The sequence below is a fragment of the Phocoena sinus genome, chromosome 18, assembly GCF_008692025.1.
Source record: "Phocoena sinus isolate mPhoSin1 chromosome 18, mPhoSin1.pri, whole genome shotgun sequence".
Classification (NCBI taxonomy): Eukaryota; Metazoa; Chordata; class Mammalia; order Artiodactyla; family Phocoenidae; genus Phocoena; species Phocoena sinus.
Window position 1 is genome coordinate 79,262,140 of NC_045780.1, and position 19,159 is coordinate 79,281,298.

Below are 19,159 nucleotides of genomic sequence, written 5' to 3' on the forward strand. Positions count from 1 at the left end.
GCCGTGGCTGGGCGTGGTGGAAACAGGATTGCCAGCATCCGCTGCAAATCTACCTGGGCTGTTGTGAACCAGCCTGGCCCTTAACACTGGTTTTTCTGGAACATTCCATCTGAGGGCTAAGCAGGGAGCCTGGAAAGTAATTTGAGGAACATACCTGTCCCTAAGCTGGGGACATCTGTCTGGCCATTTCCATGGAAGTCTGTAGGAAATTAGTGCTCCACTGAACATGACCCCCAAATGCCCCCCATTTGCTGGTTCTGGGGAGACTTTCCAAGCCCTCGGCTCAGTTCACAGTATCCCTTTCAAGACCCACCTCCTTGGCCCTCCCGCCAACAGGGTGCCTCCTTCTGCAGACTCCAGTCCGCAGGCAGGGTGACTTACCCTCCCACCAGCGTGGGGTGGGGGGGGGGGCCTCGGCCCACGCGGTGCCCACCAGTGCTGGTCTTACAAATCATCAAGCACCAGCCCTGCCTCGCCCCCGGCGCCCCGCCCTCCTGTCTCTGCCCCGCCCCTTTCCCTGGCAGCCGCCTCTGTCACCCTAGACAGGGCTGCTCCCAGTTTCGGCAAGTGACTCCCTGAATTCCCCACCCGTTCCGGCCTTTCTTTGGGGCCCAAACCACACTTCCTACTCCCTGTCTCCAAGAGCATGTCCGGTACGGCTGCCTTCACTCCTCTCGTGCCCCAAAGTGGCCCAGCGCACAGCACCGCTGGCCCAGCGGCCCTGGCGGGCACTTCCTGCTCCCCCTCGGCCTCGTTTCCTAACTCCTGCCCTTCTCAGGCGCTTTCCAGCCTCCGTCTCCCACTGTGTCCTCACAGCTCCCTGGTCCCGGCCCCAACAGGAAACACAGAGCACGGATTACGGGCACTTGGACTTGAGTGTGCTAGCAGTACCCCCGACCGAGGGCATTTGGGGCCACATGAAACGAGGGCGATCGTTAGATAAGAGGGGGCCGCCCTCCAGGAAAGTGGAAGTAACGATCCAGGGAGAAAGCACCCGTGTCCGAGGTGGCCAGGAGGGTCTGCAGCCAGAGGGCGGTTTGTGGGCTGCTGGCCCCCGCCTCGCAGCGTCTGCCCAAGCCCCCCACCTGGGAGCAAGAGGCAGCCGGACCCCTGTGTCCTCGGTGCCCCTCCATCCACCTCCAGAGGCCCGGTGCCCTGAGCATCCCGGGCACCCTCACCGGCCAGATGCCCTTCCCCCAAAGCCTGTGGGTGTCCACACAGGCAGGTCACACCCAGAGGAAGGGAACCAAATTGGGCGCGGCCCCTCAGGGCGAGGGCATGCCCGGGCTGGGGTGCCGCCAGCTCCTGGTGTCCCGCTGCCCACCGTCAGGCTGCTTGAGGAACCTGCCCTGCAGCACTAAAGCTTCAGGCCCTGTGTGGGAACTACCCGTCCAGGGGCCCTGGCTCCTCTGGGAGGCTGGCCACCCCCAGCCCAGTGTCCACTCAGCACCCATCGGACGCCCCTCTTCCTGCAGGGACTCCCTGTTCTTGTCGCCTGATTGTAAGAGCTGCTGCTGTTTGAAGTAAGACGTGCCGTCAGAACTCTTAAGTTCTGGGGGTGCCGGTCCCCCCCAAGACTAATGGGAAGTCCAGGCAACGTCATCTATCACTGTGAAGACCTGAGGGTAATGAAAGGACCATGGTAACAACATCCAAACCTGGTGGTCACTGAGGGTCAGGGTGGGCCGGACTCCAAGCACTGCGGCCTCACCACGGGGAAGTCGGATGGACGGTCCGAAGTGCAGCAGCACTGCTCACACCGTTTCCAGTAAAGTACTAAGCCCAGTTTGTTTGTTTGGTTTTGTTGTTTTTGCGGTGTGCGGGCCTCTCACTGTTGCGGCCTCTCCCGTTGCGGAGCACAGGCTCCGGACACGCAGGCTCAGCAGCCATGGCTCACGGGCCCAGCCGCTCCGCAGCATGTGGGATCCTCCCGGACCAGGGCACGAACCCGTGTCCCCTGCATCGGCAGGTGGACTCTCAACCACTGCGCCACGAGGGAAGCCCGATAATTAGTTTTAAATGGCCCACCGTCCGCCCGCTGTGCGCCGCCTGGGCTCCTCGTCTGGGGCCACCACGGGCACAGCGGGATTAATGTGCTCAGAGGGTCCTCACGAGGCCATCCACTCCTACACGGCTCCTACCCTTCCTGGAAAGCAAGCAGGGCCACGCGCAGAGTCACAGGTACACAATTAAGGACCTGGGGGGGGGCGGGGCATAGAAATGACCCACGTGGGGAGGTCTTGAGGTTTCCAGTGACCCCGCCAGGTGCCCGCGTCTCCCATGCAGGCCGGCAGCGAGTGCGGGAGGCCTGGGTCTCAGGGTGGTTTCATCGTCATGTCCCTTCCATCCCTCCTGCCCTTTTCTTATCCCTTTGGGTGAGGTCCAGGCAGGGACCACAGCTGGCACCAGACTGTCCCAGGAACACCAGGACACATGATCACCCTATGTGGGCCTCCCCGTGGCTGCAGGGGTGGGCACTCGGGTCCTGGAGGCTCGCCCCTTAGGTGGGTGACCCTGGCCGGGCTGTGTCACCTAGTGCACAGAAAGGCTCAGGGAGAAAACCTCGGGCTCAGGGGTGCTGGGGTTGCTGGCCAGTGCTGCGATGACCCCCACCATCGGGGGCCCCATGTGCCCCGCAGGAAGTCACATCCCTGTCCTTTGAAGAAGAAAACAGGTCTAGGGAGACGGCAGGTCCAAAGTCTCCCTGCTCGGGGCAGGGTGATTACGGTGATTGCCCCGTGGGGAGGGCGTGGTTCTAGAGCACGAAGGCGGGTCTGAGGCCGCTTGCCCTCACACGCCTGCTGTGTGTCTGGCCTCCCCACTCCTTGAATACCGACTTCAAGTGTCAGGCGCTTTGCAGGCTCTGGGATCGGAGGAAGCTTATGGTCTGCTTCAGGAGACAGTTTTAGGAGAGCGTAACCTGTAAATAAGACACATTTTTTTTTTTTTTTTTTTTTTTTTTTTTTTTAATGCGTTACGCGGGCCTCTCACTGTTGTGGCCTCTCCCGTTGCGGAGGACAGGCTCCGGACGCGCAGGCTCAGCGGCCATGGCTCACGGGCCCAGCCGCTCCGCGGCATGTGGGATCTTCCCAGACCGGGGCACGAACCCGTATCCCCTGCATCGGCAGGCGGACTCTCAACCACTGCGCCACCAGGGAAGCCCAAGACACATTTTTATAATAAGATGAAATGAGCGTCTTGAGGAACAAGGGCTGTGAAGCCACCGGGCGTGTACAGTGGCCACAATAAGTTCCTGTGTTTGTTTTTCCGGCCGCGCCGTGTGGCTTGTGGCGTCTTGTTCCCCGACCAGGGATCAAACCTGGGCCCTCACCGTGACGGCACAAAGTCCCAACCACTGGACGGCCAGTGAATTCCCCACAACAAGGTTTCCTAGGAGACGCCGCGACACGGGACAGGCAGCAGGTGCAGGAGGCCCCCGGGGGCAGCTGGGAGCCTGTCCTGAGGGGACTGACAGGCAGACAGGCAGAAGGACTGAAGGATGCCAGGCTGGGCAGGTGCCCCCTTCCTCTGTAACAGCAGCCCCACCTCCCAGCACCAGGTGGTGGCTGAAACAACAGAAGTTTATTTCTCCCCGTCCTGGAGGCTGGAGGCCCAAGGCCACAGTGGCGACAGATTCTTCTATGTCTGGGCCGTACTCGGCCGTCTCCTCCCTGTGTCCCCACGTGGTCATCCCCTGTGCGTGTCTGTGTCCTGATCTCCTCTTCTTATTAGGACGTGTGGGATTAGGGCCACCCTAGTGACCTCATCTGACCTCAATCACCTCTTTAAAGGCCCCGTCTCCAAATATGGTCACGTTCAAAAATATTTCTAGTCTTGAAAAATAACAGCACTCTCAACTCTGGGATTTAAGAGAATAAAATAAAGAGAAAACGTTCCAAAAGTTATACATCCAGAGAAACCCACTTCACTTCCAACCAAAACAGGGCTGACAGGTTCAGCAAATAAAATACACACTCGGGGCACCCAGTGTGGGATATGCTTACACTTACGTGTAAGTGTTCACGTGTGTCTGCACTTCAGGTGTGACCGGCGATCCAGCTGGCAACCCTGTCCCGAAATCCTATGAAACTGTGACCTGCTTTCCTTTGAACAAGAGGTAGGGAGATCTTTTTCCCTTGAGAATTTTTCTCGAGGCTGTTCTCCCAGGAAGAACAATCACATCCTTTGTTTCTGACAGTCTGAGCACAGCTTCTGTCGCCCACAGAGTTGACAGCACCTCCGCCTTAGATGCAAAGCGGGTTCCATTCTGCTCTGCAACCGGGGCTCAGGGTGAGAGGCCTCAGGACTCCCCAGGTCAGGAAGGGGTGAGGTGTAGGATCTCCGAGGCCGTGGGAAATGTTCTGAATATACAAAGATGCATGTCAACAACCTACCCCAGGAGGCTGATCTTTACGATATTAACTTTAAGATAAACACTGGAGGCCAGACGCAGAACGGTGTCGTGTTTGATCCTATTCAAGCGCGAGCAGACTGCTGAGGGATCTCCGTGCAGTGCAGTCGCTCACCCAGTTTCATTCAAGACACTGTGATCACCGTAAGGTAAATGCAAATCGAAACCATAAATTTTAGTTTAAAATTTTCCCTGTGGGGGAGGGATGGACTGGGAGTTTGGGATGAGCAGATGCAAACTAGTATGTATAGGATGGATAAACAATATGGTCCTACTGTAGAGCACAGGGAACTCTATTCAATATCCTGGGATAAACCACAATGGAAAAGAATGTGAAAAAGAATGTGTGTGTGTGTGTGTGTGTGTGTGTGTGTGTGTGTGTGTGTATACATGAAACACTTTGCTGTACAGCAGAAATTAATACAACATTGTAAATCAACTATGCTTCAATAAAATAAGTTTTTTTTTTTTTTTTTTTCTGCGGTATGCGGGCCTCTCACTGTTGTGGCCTCTCCCGCTGCGGAGCACAGGCTCCGGACGCGCAGGCTCAGCGGCCATGGCTCACGGGCCCAGCCACTCCGCGGCACGTGGGATCTTCCCGGACCGGGGCACGAACCCGCGTCCCCCTGCATCGGCAGGCGGACTCTCAACAGCTGCGCCACCAGGGAAGCCCTAAAATAAATTTTTTAAATAAATAAATAAGATAAAATTTCCCTAGTGCAAAGAGGGTGCGCCCCTTCCCTCTTTGATGTGATGTAAAACTCCAAAGCCTCTAGGCAGGTTTGCACCCGCAACGTCTTTCTCGGGCTGCGGCCGGCGGTCTCTGAAGTGTGGATGTGGAGGAAAGTTCCCTCTGGGGAACGTCAGCCAGGAGCAGGTTTGCGAGATGCCACTTCCTCTTGTGGAGAAGACAGGAATTTCACTTCTCCTGCCATGCGTCGAAGGTGCCGTCTGGGGTCTGCTTCCCAGAGCTCAGTGGATTACCGGGAGGCGTACGTTCTGCCCAAAGCTCGTTGGAGGGGAGAACTGTTTTCTTTGCCTTCCGCCTTTCTGGACAGGTTTTCTGGGCTAGAAGACGCTTGGTTGTTCATTTTGTTGTGAGGCTGGCGTGCAGCTTGGGGATTTGGGTGGAGGCGGCCCCACTGGGGAGCATAGACTCGCAGTCCAAGGGGAGCAATGCCTCTGCCTAAAGCTTCTGGTAGCTCTGAGACCACCTTCCTTCTTCCAATACCTGCCGACGCCCAGACCCCAGCCCTTTGTGGGCTCTGGTCCTGCGTTTTCTACAACGCTGTCTTACTCCTGCTTTCCAGGGGCTCCGACGGGTTACACTTTTGTGCACATCTCCTTCCAGACCTTCTAACCTGTGTAGGCAACAGAACAGCACGCCCGCGTGCACACACATGTACGTATGCACACACACACCTACACACGTGTGCACACCCCCGCACAGTGCACACACCACGCGCGCGCACACACGTGCGCACACATTCAGTGCACACACACGCACACCTACACACGTGTGCACACACACCGCGCGCGCACACACACTCCTTAAGGCTCTCGTTCCGCATAACCTTGGAGCCTTTCTTGAATCCTCAACCCACCCTCACTCGGCGACCCCGTCCTGCCCTTTCTACCACCTCTAGACCAGGAATACATGTTGCTAGGTAAGCTGCATCCCATGTGCCTTAGTTAAAACCTGCAGTTGGACACATGGTGCTCGATAAGAGGACCCCACCCGAGAGTTTATCCTGCACGGTTCATCTACGTGACGATTAAGGACAAGAATCGAATCCACAGTGACTGAAAGGGGAGCAGTAACTCTGTGCTACCTGTGGAGGGGCAGGTGCCGCGACGCTCCCTTTAGGGTGGAGACGGCCGAGGCGCCCTTGTACGCCCCCGGCTCCGCCTCCCTGTGCGCACGGCCCGCTCCGCCCGCGCCCGCGCCCCCCGCCCCGCGGCCACCCAGGGGAGGACCCTGCCCAGGCGGGAGCCGGTCCTGGTTCCGAGGGGAGGGTCGGGCCCGGGTCCTGGTGCGGGAAGGCTGGGGGCCCCGCGTGCCCGCCTGGCACACGGGGGGTGCCTCGGCGTGATGAGCAGCTGAGCCACGCGCCCATCCCCGTTCTCCCGGCCCGGGTCTGCACACCTCGGGCACGCGCAGATCCCGGCGCCGGGTTCCCGGGCCCGCAGTGCCCTCTGGTGGCCCCGGTGACGCCGGCCGTCACTCCCAGGACTGAGCGAGTCTGTGCCCAAACGGCTTGGAGCCCTCCACCCGGTGACCTCGGCCTCGCGACTTGGGGACGGGCAAACGCGGCCCGGACGTGTGGGAACTGGGGCCAGGTCCCCAGGACTCGAGCGGGGCAGCTCCTCCCCTGTCCCCTGGCGCTTGGAAACAGGAATAAAAGTGTCTCAGATGCGTTTAGATTAACTTAGGAAACAGTGACACATAAAAACGAGAACAAGAAAAGTACCTGCAATTCTCTACTGTCGCCGCTGCTACAGCCGCCAGCGCCCACAGGCGTCAGGACTTGCTTGTTTCATTACTTACTGTCATCCACCCTCGGGGCGAGCGTGGGAACAGCATTTGTCGGCTGATTTCTTCAGCCTTGTTTCTGAAAGATTTAAAATTCTCCTCTGGCTGTGGGTTGCTGGCGGGTCCACACCTCCTGCAGGTTTGGGGTTAAAACACGACTCGCCGGGGAGCAGCCCCCAGGGCGGGCCCTTGCCTGTCAACACGACCCCACATGGCCCGCGACAGGCGCGTATTTGGTCCGGGTTCCTGGCTCTGAGCGCCCACAACCCTCGGACTTTGCTCTAGTCGTTCGCGACAAGCCCCTTTGGACCTCGAGGCGGCAACTCGGGAGCTGAGGGCTGATTGCCAGGGAGACCAACCCCGTGGTCAGCGGTGTCGAAAATAACCAACACACAATCTGTAAGAGGAACAGAAGAGAGTTTCCCGTGAGCCAAACTGAGGACTGTGGCCCGGAAGACAGCTTCGCAGTTTACTCTGAGGATCTGCTCCGGAGAAGCAGCGTTGCCAGCACGGTTTTATGTCTCGTCCGGACAAAGGACATCAAACAAGTCAGGGATCCCTTCCTTCACGTCTGGAAAAACCCGAAACAACAGACCAGCACGTACACATCAAGTCAGCGTGGCCTCGGCACCTGGGGAGGGACTCACCCTCCAAGGAGGACCGGGAAGGGACTCTCACCCTCCGAGGAGGACCGGGAAGGGAGGCATTTCATCTTTATTTTTAACGTGGACATTCCTGACTTCCGGTTGCTGTGCCCTTTTCTCTAATAATTAAAGCAAATATACAATGTATGTTTGATAGGCCAAAAACAGGCTACTTTAGTTGCATAAAATTCACGTTAACTCATAGCTAAGCCAGAATGACTTCCCTACACCTAGTATGTGAATGGTTCTTTCATCAGAGTGTTGGAACCTTTAGCCTCAGCCCCGACCTCGGGGAGCGGGGGAGAAGCTGGAGGTTGAGTTAACCACCAATGGCCAGTGATTTAATCAGCCCTGCCTGGTAAGGGACTCTCCATAAAAACCCTAGACACAGGGTTTAGTGAGCGTCTGGGTTGGTGGACACATCGGGGTGCCGGAGGGTGGCGTACCCCAGCCCCGTAGGGATAGAAGCCCCCGTGTCAGGACCTGTCGGGACCTCACTCTACAGACCTCTTCACCTGGCTGTTCATCTGTAAGCTTTGTAATAAGCCAGTAGCAGCAGGGATGTGTTTCTCTGAGTGCTGGGAGCAGTTATAGCAAATTATCAAACCCGAGGAGGGGTTGTGGGAACCCCGATTTATAGCCACATCAGATAGAAGTGGGGGTGACCTGGGGACCCACCACTGCGACTGGGGCTGAGCCTGTATCTGTGGGGTGGATGGTGTGTCCGAACTGAACTGGTCCTACAGTCGTAGGACCCGGCTGGTGTCCAGGGAAACAGGGGCACGTCCGCTGTCAGAGTGTTGTGAGAAGTGATGAAATAGAATAGAATTCATATTTTATGGCAAGGCAAGAAAACTTTAAACATAACATTTTTCTTTGCCCGTTGGGGCCTCCTCCCTCCTCTTTAGTCTGTGCTGTGCGTCTGCATTGACCAGACCTCCTAGGAGAGAACTTTCCCTCTTGACTGTGTGAGGGGGCCACAGTGACCCACTACTCACTTTGGACGTGCAGACCTGGACTGTGTGAACCGTCAACATGTCATTCGACTCTAACCCTTCGTCTCAAAAACGAACCTAACTGCGCTTTGACCTCGAACGGGCGAAACAGCCTTTAGAATTTTCTGAGACTCTCCCCTAGGTTGGCTCACACAGAATTTTCCATTTCTTTCTTAGACCAATAACTGAATAGGTTTTTTGTCGACATAAGAAAAGGCAATTTCCTTAGGCTCTTAGTTCTTTTAGGGAAAATGCCCGATGCTTTCACAGGTCGAAGGTGGATCCACAAACCCGTATCCAGTGGCGCCCACCTGAGCCCAGCCAGTCCTCGCAGTAAAGGAAACACACGGCTGTGGGCTCGGGATCAGCCCTTCTGCTCTTCTGAGAAGTCCTTCCTGGGCAGAAGGAGGGGACACGGTGACCTCATCTCCTGGGTCTCCGTGCGCCAAGGAGCGTGTCAGGAGGAGAGGAGCCTGGACCCCCCCCAGCCCCGCCCCCACGAGCGGCGCTGCTCTGGGGGGCGTGGCTCCCCCGCCGGCGGCCTCCCTGCCCTTCCCGGAGGCCAAGGCGCTCGCCTCCCCGGATGCTGAGCTGCAGGCCCTGCTGCAGGCACGGCAGCTTCCTTGGAAGTCCTGGGGGCAGCGGGCACCGGGGGTGGCCGTGCTGGGGCCCTGCCTCCCGTGCCCCCCGCCTCCTGTCCGCGTGGCGGCCCCGCGTCTCCCCGGGGAGCTCTGCTCCCACCCACCGGGCACCTACGCGTCCTGGGAGGCCGCTGGCTTCACCCCAAGCCCACCCAAGGGGCTCTCCCAGCAGGCCTCTGACCGAATCTCGCCGCACGCAGATCCTGGCCCTACGGCTGCTTCCTGACGGGAAGTTCTGCCCCCTTCGTGCAGCCCTCAAAGAGGCAAGGACGAGGTGTGTGATGAGCAACGCATTTTATTTCCTATCTTGAAATTATTTCCAGCTGAATTCTCAAAGGAGAGAATACCGCAAAATATATTTAGTAATTTTTGTCTAATGGATCATTTTAGAGTTATTTGCACACACAGGAGGATAAAACAAGGAACACTGAATCAACAGCCGAGGGGTTATACGTAATCAAATAATTAAAAGCTCATGACCAAACGGCAAAGACGCCCTCATTACAAAAATGAGAAGTGACGCTGAGTTTGTAAACTTCCGAACGATGCTGTTCCCGATGGAGCGTCTGAAATCAAACGCACTCTTGTGATTCCGGCGATGGTGTCTCCTCTGTGAGCTGCACGTGTGTACAGGCGGGGCTCGCGGACGGCTCTGTAAACGGTCGGAGCCGTAAAGCACTGAATCGAGGTGAAGGTCAACGAGCTACTCAAATACGCGAAAGTGAACGTCCACTACATCGCTGATATAAACATCAGCCCACCCACTTCTGCAACAGTTGTTTCAACCCGGGGGGCTCGAGGGTCTTTCTTTTGTAGAGAAGACTGTCACTCTCCGACTTTACGGTCGGTCGAGGACAATGTGACGCATGCTGACCTCCCAGTAAATCCTCAGGAAAAATCGCTCTCGGTTCTTTCCTGTGGGGTCGCCAGGCGTGGGCAAGCGGAGGGCGGTGTAACCTGGAGTCTGGCCCCTGGGGCTGCAGACTCGCCCTGCGCCTGCCAGCGTCGAGGGGAGCTCCGTGTACACCTTTACCGAGGCTGCGACCCAGGTGGATTCTGGTCATGTTTCCACCACTTGAAGTGAGACCACCGGCTGCATCTCCCGTGGACGTTCTGGTCTATTTAAAAATCGCAACAAAACGCTCCTGCTTCTTATTTTAAAAAGGGAACACCCAGTGAATATAGTACTTTTATCTCCTCCATCTGTCATCACCTTCTTTGCCAAACATTGCCTCAAATACTTTGTGGAACAAAGTAGAAATAAATAAAAAGAATAAACCAGATGGGGCCACCAGGTGCGGTAGGTAGCGGGAAGGGAACCTCCAGCTCCAGCAGAGATGCCGGCTGTGAGCAGGTGTGGTCGAGGGACGACGGAAAAGGCCCAGGGTCCGGGCCTCTGCTGGGACCCCTCCCTGTGCTTTTGTCCAAGGAGCCTCCTGGGTTCTGCAGCTCCAGGGGGCCGACCCCAAGCCTGGTGTAGGCTTCCCGAGACTCCTGGGGTGGGGGCAGCCTGGACCCCCGCAGCCCACATGCTGACCACCCTCCCAGAGGTGGGCCGGCCCCGGAGCCAGAGACCTCGGTCCTGTCCACTCCGGCTCTCAACTGGTGGGAGTGAAACTCAGCAGGTGAGACGCCCACCCCAGGGTCCCCATCCCAGAAGTTGGGGTCCTCATCCAGTTGGCCAGACACTGGACACCGGGCAGCACTGTGGGTGCAGGTAACTCTCATGCTGCAGACACCCCTGGCTGGGCCCCGAGCACTGCCTGCTCTATAGAGGGGGGGACGCATACCTGGAGGGGTGACCGAGGGAGGCCCCCTGGAGCTGCGACCCTCAAACGTGCCCAGTGTTGACGCTGAGGATGTTTCCAGTCTGCTGGATGTTAAGTTAATGGCCTGGTTGGAGAAGGGGGGGCGGCAGGGGTGACAGAGCACAGCTGGCTGCACACCTCCTGCCTCCACCCGGCCCCCTGCCGAGCTCAGGGCCACTCGGGCCACCACGCCCGTTCATACCCTAGGCAGACCTGTCCTGGGATGAGATGGGACAGAGCCGGTTCTTACTCAGTGCCTACCAAAGATCAGGTCAGAAGCCTTGTCTCTGCAAGTGAACCTTCAAATCGGAGAGCAAGGGAGGGTGGGCACCCGTCAGGGGAGCTGCTCCAGGACGAGCAGGGATCCTCCGGGGAATCACTCAGCTGTGAGGGCAGCAAGCATCACGGAGCCTCAAAGAGCAGGGCACACTTTCCGCAGAGGGATGTCATCAAAAGCATCAAAAGCAGCCTGGGCGCTGGGGGAGCCCCACCCGGCTCGGCCTGGACCCCCGTGGCCCCTAAGCCCCCCCCCCCCCCACGCCGGGTTTCAGTCTGCTTCATGGCTGCGACTAAGGTTTCAGCTGCACACGGTGTGACCCCGTGTCTGTGCCTCAGGACAGAGGCTGAGGGAACCGCTCGGAGAACTAACAGCAGGACAGCGCCAAAATCACCTCCAGGCAGTGCGATGACCGACCAGTGGTTTTTATTTCCGTCCTTGTCCTTCTGTACAGTGTTCAAATATTCTAGACAGAAAGTGCATCGTCTAAGTGACGGAAAGGGCTGCAGTTGAGCAACGTCTCTGGCGGGAAACACTCGGACGCTGTGCGGGAGGGCAGCGGGGCTGGAGTGTGCACTCCGTCACCGACCTGTGCCCCGTCCAGGGCCTTGCAGGACTTGCAGACCCCGAGGAGGCTGCTGTGATGATGGTGGGTCAGACGAGACTGGGTTACTTTTCTCACCAGTTTCTGAATGAAACCGTCCTGGGAATCGTGCACCTGAAAACAGCCTTTTCGCGGCTCTGATGGTCGCTGTTCTCTGGAGTCGACTCCCTCTGGTTCGCTGGCTCCGGCCAGGCTTTGGTGGACAGAGAGGTCACACCCGGATCCCAGTGGCTCCCTGACTGTCAGGCGGCTGTGGGGTCATGGACGCAGCCCCCCGCCCCCCGGTGGTCGCCATGTCAAACTGAAGCCTCTGACTCTTTCCAGGACCGGCAGGGCCAGTCGGAGCCACTCACCACCCTGGCCGTGTCTGAGCCAGGAGGGGTCATGTCGGCACCTGCTGGTGACCCCGCAAGAGGCAGAGTGCCCTCAAAACCCAAGGCCGCGCCCCAGGAGGGGACGGGACAGATGCACGGGAAGTCCAGCACCGAAGGTCAGAACTTCCTGTGCAGAGACGGGCGGGAGCCTGACACCCGTGAAGACGCCAGGTGTGGGCGGAGTGTACTGGCCGCAGGGCTCCCGTCCTCCCAGGGCCACTCACGACACAGGACACGACCCCGCAGACCGGGCGCCGGCGCTCAGAGCCGAGGGTCACCAGGAGGAAGGAAAGGGAGTGAGGCGTCGGGCCGCTGGCTCCCGTGAGGGCCTCACTTTGGAAGCGCGAACGTGTCGTTGGCCCTGAGGATGGCTGGTCTAAAGGACAGCTCGAAGGACCTCTGGTCGCTGAAGCTCTGGGCTCTGTACTTGGCCAGGTGCGCGCCCCTGCTGCCGCGTCCGCGTTCCTGCGTGCCCCTCCCCGCCCCGGGGGTGTCCGGGGGCCCCCCCGGGGCGGGGGCGCGGGCCGTGTGGCAGCCCCCTAGCGCGGCCGAGGGCACCGCAGAGCCTGGCGCTGGCCGGGGGCCGGGCGCCGTCGGGCTCTCGCCCTGCCCGCATGGCTCTCCGCGAGCCCCCTGACCACCCCTGGAGGCTGCTGGTCTCCGGGACGCCTCATTTTTGCCTGTGGGAGGCGCCACCTCTGCGGCCTTGCTCTCAGGCTGAGCCGAGTTAGGGGGGGCCGTCCTGCCAGCCTGGGCCTGGGCAGGGTGTGCCGGGCTCCCTGGGTGGGGAGGAGCTAGGTTCTTTGCAGCCGGGGCCCCATGTCCCCGAGGGGGGCCCTCTGTGTGCCTCGCCTGCTGCCTCTGCGGCCACTCTGGGCTCTTCCCAATGCGCCGGCCGGGAGCCTCCACCGGGGCCGCCGGGTCACCGTCCACAGCCTCTTCGGCCCCACTTGAGCGGGCCTTCTCGCCCCAAAGGCCTTCTCCCTTCCTTCCAGGACCGTCCAGCCTCGCAGCCCCCGGGGGCCCCTCCTCTTGCCCACGGTGACTTCTTCCGCCACCCAGGCCGGTCCTCTCCCCGCCCGCGACTTCCCTGGGGGCCTGGAGGTCGAGGCGCTTCTGGGCCACCCGGTCCGCCCTTGGCCCATCCCCCACTGTGGACGTGGGGGGAGGTTGGCGGGAAGGCCCAGCACTGGGAGGAAGCTGTTCCCCGGGTAAGACGCTCGTCCCGCCCTCGGCCTGCTGCTTCTCAGACGGCGGTGGCCTAGTGCCCAAAGCGCGGCTTGGAGTCCCCGCCACGTGGCTCCCATGTGGCACCGGGAGATCTGGGGCTGGAGTCGGGGGCTTTGGGCTGCCCCCCTGAGGGCTCTGCCACACAGCGCCTGAGATTCTGCCCCCAGCTGCCACCTTCCTTTCGCCTGCGGCCAGTTCACCTGGAGCTGCCCCGCGGGGCTCGACAGGCAGGGTCTGGGTGCCGGCGGCCTCCTGAGGCGGGGCGGGTGGGGACCCCAAGGCTCCGCACACGCTGCCGCCCCCGGGCTGGCGATCAGGCTCCTCGGCCGCGAGACCTGGGCCTGTGGGCCGGGCGGCGCCCCTTTCCTCCTGCTCCTTGGCCGCCCTGTTTCCGGGGCTCAGGGCGTCCCCTGGCACCAGGGCTGGGGGGCTCCTGGAGGTCCCTGCAGCCGTCACCCGCCCGGGGGCGTTGACACTCCTCGGCTGTGTTCGTTCAGTTAAGGAGCTCGCTCTGTTCTCACCAGGATCATGGCTGGCGCTCCCTCCAGCCGTCAGCGGGGCCCGGGTTGGCTCCGGGGACGACGGGGGCCCCCTGTGTTCTTCCTGCTCACGAGGGGGGCTCTTGTCTACCGAGGGCAGATTCTCAGGCCTCCTCCCGTCCTGGGCCGGTGCTTCTGGCCTCACGGAGACACTCACCTCGCTCCTCCCGGGAACCCTGGGCACCAGCACTTGCTGACCGCCGGGGGCACAGCCGGCGAGTCCCCTCCATCGGTTTTCCGAGGCCGCGGACCAATGTGATGAGGTGCTGGCGTCATCAACCGGCCTTTCCTCCCGTCCTGTCAGCAGAGGCGTCTTAGAACTTAGCTGGGAAGCGTCCTCTCCCCAAGTGTCCTGGTGCTTCGGGAGCCTGTGTGAAGTCCCAGGGCTGCGTCTGATTTCCTTTCCTCCAGGGGCACTTTTCTGCGGTTTCGTCGTGGGAACCGCCGCGGGGACGTCTGGACCACGGCAGGCAGCATCCTGAGGAAGCGCTGTGAGCGTTGGCGGTGCCCCTGGGCGCTGCTGTGGCCGGGCGGGCGGGCTCAGACCTGCCGGGCTCCGTCCTGCCCTCGACGGGGCGCCCCTGCTTCCACCCTCGGCCGTAGTGGGAGGCGGGGCTCCTGTATTTCCAGTCACACCCTCTCCTCCCAGAAGACGCCAGCCTTGGTCTTCAGGGCCTGCTGCCCTCTGCAGGGTGGCAGGAGCGGCCGGCACTGTGTGGACAGCCGGCAGTCTGGCCGCGACCTGCGGAGGCTCCGTGGCTGGCTGTGTGTGCTGCGCGGCCTGGGCTGCGTGCGCCGCGAGCGGAGGGAATTCTCCTGGCGCTCTCTCTTCTGGGCAATTCTCCTGGACAGCGAAGAGGGGGTCTGGCTCCGAGTCTGCAGTCATTCTTTCCGTTTCATCCTCTGAACTGCAGACGGTCAGGGTGACTTCGGGGGCAGCCCCTGCTCTGCCCCCCACGAGCCCCGGCGGGGGGCCCAGCCTTGCTCCCCTCGCCCCCTGGGCAGCCCCCGTCCTGTCGCCTCCCAATGCCGCCGTGCCCCCCGGGCTGGCTGGTCCCTGTGGGCTCAGCTCGGGCTCGCAGCCAGGAAGGACTTCACCCCAGGGGGAGGCGGGAGAGGGGGCTGCCCTGGGGACACGCTCGGGCCCCGCACCCGGCAGCAGTGTTTCCGGGCCGTCGCTGGGGGCGGTCGCCCGGGGCGCGGAGGGCTGCCGGGGCTGCCCCCACCCTGGTGCTTGGCTCCCACCGGGCGTCTCTCGCGCGCGGGGGTCCGTGCCCGTTTCTCCTCTGGGCGCGCGGCGCAGATCCGCGCGGGTGACTCTGGCGCCGTGGGACATCCAGCTGCGGGGGCCGCAGACCACGGTGGCGATGCTGAAGGGCAGCAGGGGCTCGGCCGAGCCGGCCAGGAAGCGGGCGGGGGGCGCCCGGATGCAGGTGCTGGCCAAGGTGGCCAAGCGGAGCACGCGGCGCTCGGGCCGGTGCAGCGGGGCCCGCGGCAGGCGCTTCTTCCTGTGCTCGTGCGCGCGCAGCGGCGGGAGGCCGGTCTCCGCACAGCGGCAGCCGCTCCGCTCAAACGTCTCCCGCAGCTTGGCCAGCGCGGCGCTCCGCCTGCCGCCCGCCTTCGGCGGAGGGCCCCTGGCGGCTTTGGGCGGCTCCGCGGGAGGCTTCTCCGCGGCCTCCTTCTCCTCCGCGGCCAAGAACACCTTCAGGATGCTCTTCACGGAGCTCCTCCCGGCGGGGAGCCCCCGGGGCCTCTCGCGACCCAGCGGCTCCCGGCCCCGTGCGGGGCGGCCGGCTCCCTCCCCGGTCTTCTCCAGGAGCTTGTGGATAGTGGCCGTCACCAGGCTCCTGCCGGGGCCCTGCCTGTCCTTGAAGATCAGCCGCCCCACCTCCCGGGTCCTCTTGAGGCGCGGCTCCCGGCCGGTGCCCATGAACTTGGCCTTGAGGAGCTGGAAGCGTGTGGGTCGCCGCGGGGCGTCCTGGGGCTCCGGCGCCCGGCCGGTCTTGCTCAGCCCGCCTTCTGCCCTCCTGGCGGGAGGAGGCCCCTGGGGCCCGTCCTCGCGGTCGGTGATGTAGAGCAGCAAACTGCTGAGGATGGCTCGGGCCGCGGGGTCGCATGTCACCCGGCTGACTTTCTTCTTTAGGACTTGGACATCAATGGGCGTCTTATTGCTGCAAATCCTGCCGCTCTTGGGGCTGTAGGGAAAAGAATGAATCGTCACAGATTTTATCACCATTTTTTCCAAGGTGGCTCCTTGGAACATTTCTTATGGGACAATCCCATTTAAAGTAGCCCAAGAAGTCCAGGAAGAGAAGCCTGGGCGCCGAGCGGCTTGGATTCTAGGGAATCCCTGTGGCAGCGCCGGAGAGTCAGGGTCGCCCACCGCCTAGAACTTTGGGCCACTATTTCCTTTTCTGTTAACTGGCCATGTTTTCTGAACTGTACCCTCTGCAGGGCTTTGGAGAGCGTAAGGTATTTACATTTTTTTTTTTTGTAGTGGGCATGTTTTTCTTGCATAAGTTGGGAGAAAAGCATAAAGGCTTCACCTTCTCTGTGTGTTCTCTGCTCTCCTCTAACTGTACTGCATTATATTCTGATTCAGTCCCAAGGGCGCCGTCTCCACCCAGGCCCTGGGCGGGTCAGGCAGCGGGAGACTCAGCTGTGGGGCGGGAGCTGGGGCATGGCCCCCGGAGCAGGAGGGCGCGGGCTTCACTGCCCAGTAGAGGGGAAGAGGGCTGGGGGCACCGGCCGGGACCTGCCCTGCTGAGCCCCCTCGGGAATGCTCTCAGGGAAACCCTGAGGCTGAGAGGCCTGAGCCCTCACCCTCCACGGCCCTGTCCCCAGACCCCTTTGCCCCAGCCCAGCGGGTCCAGGCCGAGAGGCTGTCCCCTGAGGGCGCGTCTGCCCAGCACTGGCAAAGCCGGAGCCTCCTCCCTGCTGGGGCTTCCACCTCTCCAGATGGTAGTTTGGCAAAGACGTGCCCAGAATTGCAGCCCAGCCATCAGCACGGCTTTGCTGTTTATCCCAAAGAGATGATCAGGTCGCAGAGCAAAGATTGGTGTGCCGCGTGTGACACTGAAAACGGGGCACGTCCTAAGTGCCTGACACGGGGCAGGGGCCTCAAGAAACGTCACATCTGAGTTTGAGGGAAGGCAATCTACAGCAGGAAAGCGCTCAGGACGCAGCCGGTGGAGACACAGACCGAAAGCAGGCTGGAAGGGAACGTGCGAACATACTTTTCTTTCTGTACTTTGCAGGAGAGAGAGCTCCGTTCCTGGAAGCTGCACACAAACTTCTTTTAAGAGCCGTTAGGCGTGCTTCCGTGATGGGAGGACAGCAATGGGGCCCCTGCTGGCCTCACCCCCTGACGGGTGAGCCCCTTGGGTGAGCCGGGCGCCTGTCCACTGCCTGGGAGTGGATCCCGGACGGACAATTACTCCTTTCAAGGAGCGAAGGGGAGTGAATGTAACCGCAGAATTTTCCGAAGAGCCCCGAATTCGCTCATACGCAGTGAACCCACGCAGAATGCAGCTGCTCCCATTATCCTCAGATGCCGGAGGACCTGGGCGCCCAGTGAGGTGACCCCACCAGAAGCCCCAGCTCGGACGTCTCAGGGACCCAAGACCTGCAGTTGCAGCAAGTCCCCTGAGTGGCCGTAGCTACTGGCCCTGGGAGCCACGTTGAGAACGGCCGGCATGGAGCGAGAACTTTCCAGCCTCAGACCACCGTGGGTTTGACCCTGACGTGGTGGACGAGGCTCTGCAAACAAACCCAGACCTGAACCCACTGAGCTCTGAGGTGGCAGGGCCGGCATGGCTGCGGGATGGCCACAGCCGAAAACACATGACCGCTGAATCTGGGGCTGCGCCAAGCATCTGAGGGGGTCGGGCTGTGCTGAGCCCCGGCCAGAGGGGGATGTGCCCTGGGCTCGCTGGGCAGCCAGGCTCCGGTGCGCTGGCCCTTGACTGGTCCCAGCTCATTCCCACCCCAGGGCCTGAGCAGCCTGCGCGTGGGGCGTCTCATGTCCCCTGCTGGGGTCCCTGCCTAAGCACACAGCTCCCAGGTGCCGCCCCCAGCACGTCCCCGGGGTGCCTCCCGCTGTGCACTTCTCATCCTTGCCAGAGGCCTGGGTGCAGCACAGAGCACGCGGAGTGTGGCTTTGCGTGGCCCCCAGTGGCACACAGCCTCTGCGCGGGGAGACTGTCTCTTCCCTGCTTTCCCAGGGCTCACAGCAGCACCCGTGGAAGGGCCCTGGCCGCCGGGTGCGCCCCTGAGCGCCTCTCCCTGCTGCACCTTACGCCCGCCCGCCAGCCTCTCTGCCCTGCTGTCTTCCACTCCCCTCGAACTCTGGCCATGCTGGGCTCTGTCCCAGCTCTACACTTTCCCCGTGCTGAGCCTTCCGGCCCGGCACAGCCACACTCCTGACGAGCTCCTATCCATCCCTCAGGGCCCGGTTCTGATGCCCCTGCTTTCCCAGTGGCCCGGATGCCTTGTCCCCACTGGTCCTGTGAGGCCTCTTAGTGTCCCCTGCAGGGTGACAGTCCCGACCTCTGCACCCCGAAGTCACTGAGAGTGGACGGCAGGCGAGCTCCCCTGGGGAGGCGAGGTCCTTCTGTCCAGACTTCAAGTCTGCCTGTCCGGCCAGACTTGAAAGCAGGCCCAGCACATTCTTTTGGGACCTCCCTGCTCCCAGGGCACCTCGGGCCTGGGTGAGAGTTCCTGCCCATCACGGGGGGTTGGCCCAGCCCATCTCGGCCTGGTCAGCACTGCCTGGAGGACTGGTGGGCCCATGGCTTCATGTCCAGCCCCTGGCAGCGTGGACGTGACCGAGCCCATCCCGGGAGAGGAGTGGAACATTAGGGGCCAATCTAAACAGTAGCGCTGCAGCAAAGGTTCCTCATTTAGTCCCATCAGTAACTCTGGCTCCCGAGAGGTCACTTGAAAATACAGGGACATCAGAGCCACTGTTGGCGACACACCCCTTCCCACCCCGGTCACCAACCGGACCCCCTTGGCAGTCACAGATGGGGCAGGACGCAGACCCTGCGTTCCCAGCAGAGGTCCTCCACTCCATCCTTGTCCTAAAACGGAAGCAGCATCCAG

At 61.2% G+C, this 19,159-nt stretch overlaps 2 protein-coding genes across 2 annotated transcripts in view; both read right to left on the reverse strand.

Annotated features, from left to right (window-relative positions):
• Positions 1 to 6,898, reverse strand: part of GRTP1 (growth hormone regulated TBC protein 1) — a 30,947-nt gene extending 24,049 nt beyond the window's left edge. Inside the window, exon 1 of the mRNA XM_032611111.1 lies at positions 6,883 to 6,898. The gene's annotated coding sequence lies outside the window, so the exon portion shown is untranslated. The remainder of the gene's footprint in view (positions 1 to 6,882) is intronic.
• A 5,719-nt stretch (positions 6,899 to 12,617) lies between these two features.
• On the reverse strand, positions 12,618 to 16,292 carry LOC116742976 (collagen alpha-1(I) chain). The gene has a single exon (XM_032610909.1). The coding sequence runs from the start codon at positions 16,290 to 16,292 to the stop codon at positions 12,618 to 12,620; it is 3,675 nt and encodes a 1,224-aa protein (XP_032466800.1).
• Between the last annotated feature and the right edge of the window lie 2,867 nt (positions 16,293 to 19,159).